This window comes from Lactuca virosa, chromosome 6 (genome assembly GCF_052849685.1).
Source record: "Lactuca virosa cultivar CGN04683 chromosome 6, Lactuca_virosa_CGN04683_v6, whole genome shotgun sequence".
NCBI lineage: Eukaryota > Viridiplantae > Streptophyta > Magnoliopsida > Asterales > Asteraceae > Lactuca > Lactuca virosa.
In genome coordinates this window covers 193,674,397-193,684,818 of record NC_136431.1, presented here as the reverse complement: position 1 = coordinate 193,684,818, position 10,422 = coordinate 193,674,397, and the positions used below count along the sequence as shown (strand labels likewise).

The 10,422-nt window shown below is 28.4% G+C and overlaps 1 protein-coding gene across 1 annotated transcript; it reads right to left on the bottom strand.

Moving 5' to 3' along the window:
- Positions 1–7,693: 7,693 nt before the first annotated feature.
- Positions 7,694–10,213, bottom strand: LOC145122190 (uncharacterized). Its single transcript, XM_079057833.1, has 3 exons — positions 8,899–10,213; positions 8,346–8,821; positions 7,694–8,269 (listed from the first exon to the last, which is right to left on the bottom strand). The coding sequence occupies exons 1-3, from the start codon at positions 10,211–10,213 to the stop codon at positions 7,694–7,696; spliced, it is 2,367 nt and encodes a 788-aa protein (XP_078913959.1).
- Between the last annotated feature and the right edge of the window lie 209 nt (positions 10,214–10,422).

Sequence of the window (10,422 nt, the reverse complement as noted above, 5' to 3'; positions counted from 1 at the left end):
TTATTTTTCTTTTCATTTGTGTATAGAATGTTGTTATGTTGTCGTGATCTGTTAGATATATATCATTGTATGTTATGATATATGAGTAGCGGTATGCTGGTTAGAGTACTAGTATGCTGGTTATCGTCTAATGGAGTGTCCTAGGGGCTGTATGTAGTAAGGTAGAATAGCCTGAGAACTCTTGATGTAGACTTTCTTGCATGTTCCTTGTTTGGATGTGACTCTAGAGTAGGATCACCTATTCGGATGTCTATCTCACCTCTGGTTACATATAGTTATGCATTCTTTGGAGATTTTCATGTGCTTATGTGGTTACTTGATTGCTTGTTTGATTATATATGTTGACATATTGTGGTGGTCCTGCTTTGTGTTGTAGGCCAAGATATCAAGTGTGTGCCAGCTGTAAGCTGTAGGCAGGGGATGGGCAATCCAGTCGGGAGACCGTGGGTCAGGGGCAATCCAATCGAGAAACTATGGGCTAGGGGCAATTCAGTGTTATACCGTGGGTTCGGTGTGCATACATTGTTTATGTATTGTTGTGTGAGGTATTTTAGGAGAAACTCACTAAGTTTCGTGTGCTTACCCAGTTGATTATGTTTTTCAGCTACCAGTGGTGATCGTGGGAAGACAAAGACGTGACTATACACATTCATCAGAAGCATTGGGGACTCCACGTTTACTATATTGCTCTGATCTTTAAACAATGTACTTTAGAACAAATGATTTTCTTAAATTGGATTCTATATATGTAAAGTTTTACCTTAATTAAAAATGAAAAATTTTGATTTGAAAATGGGATGTTACATATAACAAGAGAATTCGAGGTTATTTGTTTAAGTTGTTATAAATTAATTATTGTATGGTTATTTCACACTTATTAACTTCTAAATATCTATTAACTGTTTTGGCTATATTTGCTTTAAGTATTGTACAAGATACTTAAAAGCCTTGTAGTATTTAAATATCAATTACATATTTTTATATCAAAGTTTTGAAACTAAAGTCGCAAGAGAGCACTTTGATTCATTATTTGTGGGCCAAGTATGCATACTACCATGTGAAATCCAGCATACATATATTAATAATATATATTGTTACAATAAGTTTATATTAAGTATAATAATAACCAAACACACATTCCTACGTTTTTCGACTAGACTTGAAATCTTAATTTTTCAATCGGTGATAACGATTCCATCGAGATACGGTGTTTTCTGTCTGGTGTCAAATATATCATTAGAAATAACAAAGTTCTAACACATATTAAGATTATAAATTAAGTTTTTGTAAAATTTCTTAACAAAATTTCTACATTTGAAAATTGCTCAAGTAATGTGTTTTCAATATAAACAATCATAAACCAGTTCCTCATAAGCAGAAGGCAAGCAAGTGGTATTTTTGTGAAAATATGGGTTATTTTCTAGAGAATTTGCTCTTAGAAGTGGTTCACATGTTTATTTTTGCATTTTTTTTCTTGCTCTTTCTGATCTTAATCATCTATATAGACCAGTTTGATTTTGTTTGTATTTACATCTGGAAATAAAGACCCGGGTTTGAGTATTGTATGTTTTGATGCAAGGTAGATAGAATTTGATGAGCACTCATCACAAGAGGGCAGAATGGTAATTAAGACTTTGTATTTTGATGGTATTATATATTTGTTGATAAATTAAACTCAACTACTAAAATTGTGCACCTATTTGGATTTTTTATTTACTGATTATTATTTTAAACTTTTTAAAATATAAAATTTGGTGATTATTAGTCATTGTCGCCTTCATTTCTGAAAAACTACCACAATATATGATGCTTATGAAATCATTGTTTTTTTTTTTGTGTTATGTTCTACTTGGTTGTTAATGGGTGGTGGTCTTTCTTTTTAATTTAAGTTCTATTGAGTAGATAAACGATAATGAAGAAGCAAGGCAACTTTGTGTATAGGCTATGACTGCTTATATTTATTTTCCAGCTTTGGTGCACAAGTTATACAATTTTTTTGGGTAAAGATCTACAGGTACATTACCATTTCTTCCATTTTCTCTTTTTATTTAGGCTAAATTCTATAACAGCAACGTACTTTTCATTTTTTTATACCCAATTATAGCCCTATACTTCAAATAACAATGCTTGAATAAGAAAAATGAAATAATTGTAAATAAATGCAAAAATCTTCAAATAATCGTATTTATCTTTTTGAATACCCAATTATAGCATTTTTAACTTTACAAATGGTACTTTGAAACTACGTTGTTATTGTTTGGTATGTGTATGTAGGGTTGTTAATCGGGTTAACCCGATTGGGTTTCGGGTTAAACGGATCGGGTTAGTCGGGTTTTCACAAAAAATAATTTAAACCCAGCACCCGACCCTATTAAGGTATGGGTTGGTCGGGTTCGGGTTAATCGAGTTTCGGGTTAATAGGGTCGGGTTAGCCGGGTTAGTCGGGTTAATACACTAAACACTAAATTTAAACATAATATATATGGTTTTTTCAAGAGTGCAATCTGATATAAATCCAAACCATTTTTTTACTCTTTTCTTAACATCAAGAATGAATACAAATTGAAATAAATTAAAAATAAAAGATCATGGACCTCATGGTTATTACAACATACGAGAAAGCATGCATACTACAATAGCTAAAAGAGTTCTTCCATTATAAATATTAAATAGATGAACTTTCAATCTCTAGTTAACGATCAACACCATGTAGTTTATTCATGTTTATAGTTAGTTTAAAGTAGAAATAACTATCAAAATAAAATCTTTACTTTCTCAGTCGTTCCAGTACTTTTGAGATGTGGAGGTTTTATATCTTTTTGGACTTCAACTTCACAAATGAGAGTTACTTGACCCTCATATGCTTCTAGAGTCACAAAAATTTACATTTTCAAAGGATTTGTAGTCTTTTTGTATAGTTCAAGTAGAGAGCAGTGGAATATGTAAAGGTTGTGAAATCCTAACCGGGTTATTCAGGTTGACCCAAAACTCGATTTTTTTGTAAAAATCAACCCTAAACCCGACCTAACTACAAATCGGGTTTATCGGGTTAACCCGAATAACCCGATTTGGAATTCTAACCCTATTGAACCCGACCCTAATTACCTTATTCAGGTTAGGGTCGGATCGGGTTTTTTTGACACCCCTATGTGTATGGCAATTAAATTTTATAACAGTTGCATTTTGTTTAGCAAGGAACCTGGTAAACATTTCGGTACTTACCTAATTCATGCAATTCATACTCAAAGAGTTGACTAGGGATTCACCCAGCTGCAACAACTGGTCAAAATATTAGTAGTATAAAGATATAAGCGATAAGCCTAATGTTTCTAACATAAGTTTTTTTTATCAAATGTTGAGGACACATGTAGTTGTACGCCCTGTAGTTTCATTGGGCTTTATGTAATGACGATTATTTTGTTTTAATTTTATGTATGTTTTATATTAACCTTCTTAATGAAATTTCTAATTATATCATACGAAGTAACATAAAAACTAATTAAAATTTATTTTAAAAAGGCGACTTATTGACCTAAAAACTCATGTCAAATTGGGTCATGCCAAATTTGCTTTACAGATTTGATAATTTTTAATTGTACTTAATACTTTTAATATATTACATATTATTACAAAACAATATTGCCAAAGTAAAAGTCAATAATTTTGTGAAATATCATTATTTATTTTTTAAGTTATAAATAAATTTTGATGGCTCTCTGCTTATTTACCCAACATAAATATTAGAGGGTTAAGTACATATAAAATGATGATCATGTCCTAATCTTCTTTATCATCCAACACGTTTATTTGAGTACTCAAGACCCTTCAACTCTAAAATAAAATAATAAATAACAAATTATTTATCACATTATTAACTTATGAAATTAAGTAGGTATTTATCTTTCAGAATCGGTTTTCTCATTTCAACAGCAGTGAAATCTATAGATCAAATGTGGTGTATAAAGAAATATCGTACGATTAAAATTCACAATCAATCATGTTTTAATGTATATTTGTAAAGAATCATAACTTTTCATTTTTAGTTCTATTGATTACGTTTCTGCTAGGATGACAATATTGATAACTATTTAGATATAGTAAACTATTTTCACAAAAAAACTAATCACCTCTACAAACTAATTTTTGAAAAAACAATTCACACTCATCGCTTCCCGCGGGTAAACGGTTATTTTATATATATATATATATATATATATATATATATATATATATATATATATATATATATATATATATATATCCTCCCTAATAAATAAAGAACTTTTTGCCACATGGCATGCTCTTTTTCAATTTGACAAATGTCAATTTGTGGTAATTTTGAATTACTTTTTTTTTCCACATGTCATTTAATGATTTTTCTATTTTATTAAATTTTATATTTTAATATAATAATTACAATAAATATAGTAATAAATGTATATCAATTTCATTAATGAGTCTACCTTCTAATTTCAAAAAATTTAAATTAAAGTTTATTAGTTTCTTTTGTTTATTTATTTAAATTTAAAAGATAAAAAACATTTCAATTTTAATAATTAATTATTTTTCTTATTTTCTTATAAATTCAAAGTTCTCAATTATTTAGACCTTCATATTTAACTTTTTTTTTAATTAACCCATATAATACATGGGTCTCACAACTAGTATATATATATATATATATATATATATATATATATATATATATATATAGGGCTAGGTTATTTTGTTTTTTTACATTTATTGTGTGCTAGAATGCACCAATAGTAATTTAGTAAATTAAATTATTATTTAATTAAATAAATATAGATATTAAATGATATCCATAATTATAATTCTATTTTTATGGAAACTAATTAAATCCGTCATTAATGTCAGAAATAACATTCTTTCAGAATAAATTCGCATCTAGGTTTTTATATATGAGTTCGTATTTTTTCCAGGACTCGCTCACTTAAAATACAATAAAGTTGCATGGAATATGAAGAACGAGAGTGTATTCTACTATAATACACTCTAATTCTGCTGGAGGACATTCATTCTTCTAGAAGACATTCATTCTTCTAGATATGAATTCATTCTGAAAGAATATTATTGTTGACATTAATGAAGAATTTAATTAGTTTCCATAAAAATTAATTATAAATATGGATAGCATTTAATATACATATAATTAATATTAAATTCTTATTGGTGCATTTTAGCACACAATAGATGTGAGAAATATTTGAACCTACCTCTATATATATATATATATATATATATATATATATATATATATATATATATATATATATATATATATATATATATATATATTAAAAGTATCATTTAGTGAAACCAACCTTTTGATTATAACTTAGGTGGTCAATTTCTTTAAGGAGCAAAAAGGTGGCGGTGCATTGACTTTTTTATGTTGCATATAGTTGACTATAATTGGTAAGATGCCACGTTAGGTGCAAGTTTAGTCTAAGTTTGTTCACTATAACGAAATTAGATTGCAAAGCACCTCTTCTATTGTAATAAATAAAAATTATTTTTGCTAAATGTCATAGTATTTGATACATTTTATTTTCCAAGATTTTTTGATTTATTGTTTTTCCACTTATCATTTTATGATTTTTTCTATTTTTTTTAAATTTTATATTATATTTAAATACAATAATTATAATAAATATAATAAAAATTCATATCAATTTAATTAATATAACTTATTTTTAATTTCTAACTTTCTAAAACTAATCTAATTATTTTATTTGTTTATTTTTATAAATTATTTGTTTTAATTTAAAAAAATAAAAAAAAAAAGTTAAAAATAACAAATTAAAAATAACATTTTAACAATTCAATATTTTTCTTTCTTTCTTTATAAATTTAAACTTTTTAAATTTGTAGATCTTTATGGTTTTTAATAAACTCGTATAATATACGGGTCTTACAACTAGTTCAATTATATATAGAAAACAGAAAAAATAAATAAATTACAAACGTGTTTTGCGGTAAATTACAATTTTTGGTTTTATTTTTCTTGTCATTTGTATGACTTTTATAAGTTTGTGTTACTTCGTTTTTATCCACCAGACATAAAACAATTATATTGTTCATATCTACGCATTTTCTAATTTATCTTTTCTTAATAATTACAAAAAATAAAATAAGTCTACATTGTTTATTATTTATTTTCCAAAAAAAGTGAAACCATCTTCCTCCACTTCCTCGCATAGAGAATAAAGAAGACTCCCTATTTCCGTCACCATTTTTTAGAACTGGAACCATATACTAAAAAAGTAGCTAAAAACTAGCAACAAAAAATACAATCAATGAAGAACTGAAAATTGCAACCATACATTTAAGTTTTTGGACGCATTAGCGTTTCTAAACGAAAACCATTTAAAAAAACTATATTATAAAAATTGAATTGTCTCCGGTACATAACATAGGATCCCCAAAAACCATTACACCTCATCACCTTACCTTACCTATCCATAATTTTTTACTATTTAAATAATAGTCTTTTTAAGTAAGACGGGGACCAAGCACGTAACAAAATAAAAATAATAGTGACCAAGCGCGTACCAAAAAAAAATATTAGGGACCTTCTGAATTAAAAAAATAAGTTAGGGACCAAACACACAAATTACTCCAAACCATAATAATCATTCGTATAATTTACTTTTGCTTAAATAGTTATAAATTAATTATTGTATTGTTATTTCACACTTAGTAACTTCTAAATATCTATTAACTGTTTTAACTATATTTGCTTTAAGTATTGTACAAGATACTTAAAAGCCGTGTAGTATTTAAATAACAATTACATATTTTTATATCAAAGTTTTGAAACTAAAGTTGCAAGAGAACACTTTGATTCATTATTTGTGGGCCAAGTATGCATACTACCATGTGAAATCCAGCATATATATATATATATATATATATATATATATATATATATATATATATATATATATATATATATATATATATATATATATATATATATATATAGGTTCAAACGTGGATTAACATCTATTGTGTGGACGTGTGGATAATGCTATTCTGTGAGAATTACAAAGAAAATATGTTGTTTGATAATATGAATACGTTCAATCTTATATAATTATTTTAATTATTAAGCATTTTCACTAATTAAATCGTCTATAAGATTATTATACACTTTTTTTTAATGATTTTCATTCTGTCATAATGTTATCAGGATGTTTATTGAGTCGTATTCTGTAAAATTTAAAATAAATAAAAAACGATGAATGAGAACAAAAATGAATTAGAATTGGTGAGAATCCATTAAAATAACAATAGTTCTGTGAGATTGAACGTATTCACATTACTAAACAATATATTCTCTTAATAATTTTCATAAATAGCATTATCCACACGTCCACACAATAGTTGTCCATCCACATTATAACCTAACCATATATATATATATATATATATATATATATATATATATATATATATATATATATATATATATATATATATATAAATATACACAGTGGCGAATCTAGGATTTAAACTCACATGTGTCCCACTTAAACGAAATGATAAAATAAATGGGTCAAAAAATTTGGTTATCGGGTCGATTTGTTAATAATATCATGTTAGTCAAATATATTATTAACTTTAATAAGAAAGATCAAAATAAATTTAAAAAATACTCACAAATGTCTTACAATTGTTCACGACGCGTTGACATATTTTTAAAAAAATCTATAAGTACATCGTTGCTAATACCATCTAACACATCTTTCTCAATATATGACACTAGACAATCATTCATAAATTGATCACTCATCTTATTACGCAAATCGTTCTTTATCAACTTCATCGCAGAAAATGCACGTTCCACTGTGGATGTTGCAACAGACAATATCAATGCTAATTTTAGTAGAAGATATACCATTGGATATATTGTATGCTTGTTTGTTTCAACCATCATCTTTGCCAAGTTTCTAATTCCCTTCAAGTTATTAAACCTTGCATCTCCACGTACATCCACAATATAATTTTGAAGACTTGCTCTAAGTGCTCCAATGTCACGTTCTGGGAACTCGTTAGAATAAAACATAGCCATCTTGAGTAGTTCATCCACATTAAACGCTTGAAAAGAGTTACTTGGACACAAAGAAGCCATAGAAACAAGTAATGATGTGTTTACTTCATTAAATCGATTGTTAAGCTCTTGAGATTGCATATCTATGGCCGCAATAAATACATCAATCTTATAGTGGTGTAAGTAGTTAATCTGTGAATTAAATAGAAAAATGTGTTAATGATTAATTTAGAAACTTGAAAAAATAAACAACTTTATAGTTTCTAACCTGTGAACCTTTGCGACGACTTGTTCCATTGTAATATGGATCTTCCATATTCAAAATATGAATTTCACATTTTTCACAGAACAAAGTAACATCATTTGAAAGTAGTTCCCATCCTTCATTTCTCATTTGTATGAGTCTGGCCTTAGAGGATCTCACTTGATGCATCGCATTTACAATATTTTGGTCCTTTTTTTTTTGCAACGTTATGTTCAAATCATTTGTGACCCCTAAGATATCAACCATCAAGTGTAGGCAAAAAATAAAATCAAACGTTTTTAATGACCTCAAGAGACGACGTGCTTCCCCTCTATGATCTTGACAGTAACCATTAACTTTAATGTCTTCAAGTACTTCACAAATTGAAGAATATGTTCTCTTGATATTTAAGAGTGAACCAAAATGAGAACCCCAACGAGTATCACAAGGTCGTTTGATACCGACTTCTTGATTCAACCCTGTACCACTTTGAATTTCACCTAAAATTAACATAAAAAATAAATTAGCAAAAAAACATAAACACCATAAAATAAAAAGAAGATAGAATAAAAGAAACCTGCAGCCAATGCTTCCACCACTTTTGTTGCTTGTTTCTCTCTTAAGTTGTCTCGACGTTTATAGGAAGAACCAAGCATGTTTAACAAACGAGAAATCAAATCAAAAAAGTCATTGATGTCAGGATGATTCTTTGCAACAAACACAAGTGCTAACTGTAACTGATGAGCAAAACAATGAATATAATGTGCAGATTTCACTTCTTTCATAATTAGTGTCTTTAATCCATTAAATGCACCGCTCATGTTACTAACTCCATCATAACCTTGTCCTCGAATCCTATGTGGACTTAATCCACATTCTGTCAAAAAAGAATAAATAGTCGCCTTTAGACACAAAGCCGAAGTGTCACTGACATGTTTTATGCCAATAAACCTCTCTACAACAACTCCATGACTATTCACGAACCGCAAAACCAATGCCATTTGCTCTTTACAAGACACATCACGTGATTCATCTACTAGAATTGCAAAGAGCTCATCTCCAATATCTTTCACAATAGCCTTAATAGTTTCCTTAGCTGCAGCATGTACAATGTCCTTTTGAATTGAACTACATGTCATTTGTGAATTCTTTGGAGCATTCTTCAACACAACACTACCCACTTTATCATTTCGATCAGCATAGAATTGAAGAAGTTCAAGAAAGTTACCTCTATTATTCGAGTCCTCACTTTCATCATGACCCCGAAAAGGTAACGCTTGTCGCACTAAGAATCTAGCACAATCTATAGAAGCATTTAATCTAATGCGTTGGTTGGTCTTCATCAAATCAGTTTGCTTGTCAAAAGCAGTAGCTATGGATTGTCTTTGGTTCATCAGATTTTGACACTTTTGGATTGCCATATTATGTGGGCTTCCATCATTGTGAAGATCTAGATTTGTTCTCTTGTTCCAAGTATTAAATCCATTTTTTACAAAATGATCTGATCCACCTTTGTTTTTTATCTCAAATTTAAATAGATAACAACATAAACAAAATGCGGCTTCTAGTTTAATACTATACTCTAGCCAGTATTTATGATCATCAAACCAAGAGGAACTAAATCTACGAAGTTTACCTCCAATCTCTCTTTGTTGGAAAGAATGAGCACAAGGTTGATAAGGTCCTTTTTGCAAGTAGGCTCTTCTAATCTCATCTCGTTGATTTACATGATACACTTCCATACTTGGCCTTTCTCCGGGGTCCGCGGGAAGTGTATTTAAATCAACTCTCGTATACTTTGAAGAAGGTGTTCGTTCATCGTTTGGTCGTGGATTATCATGATCATGAGATAAGGAGCTTGTCTCACCTTTTCTTTTAAAAAACTTTAGCATTATGCCTAAATAAATCATCAAAACAGATTATATATAAAATAAAAAACAAATTATATATGAAACAAAATGAAATTTATATGACTATAATAGAAATAAATCGTCAAAATAAATTGTATGTAAATCAAAATAGAATCAGGAAAGGTAAATTAGGTTCTAATAGAGTAATTGTTTATTATTTATTATACCAACTTCCAAGACTCTAGTCTCTA

Coding starts and splice junctions, on each gene's coding strand:
- LOC145122190 (XM_079057833.1), bottom strand. CDS start 10,213: ATGCTAAAGTTTTTTAAAAGAAAAGGTGAGACAAGCTCCTTATCTCAT. Junction 8,822..8,898: donor GGTGGAAGCATTGGCTGCAG/GTTTCTTTTATT, acceptor TGTTAATTTTAG/GTGAAATTCAAAGTGGTACA. Junction 8,270..8,345: donor GTCGTCGCAAAGGTTCACAG/GTTAGAAACTAT, acceptor TTTAATTCACAG/ATTAACTACTTACACCACTA.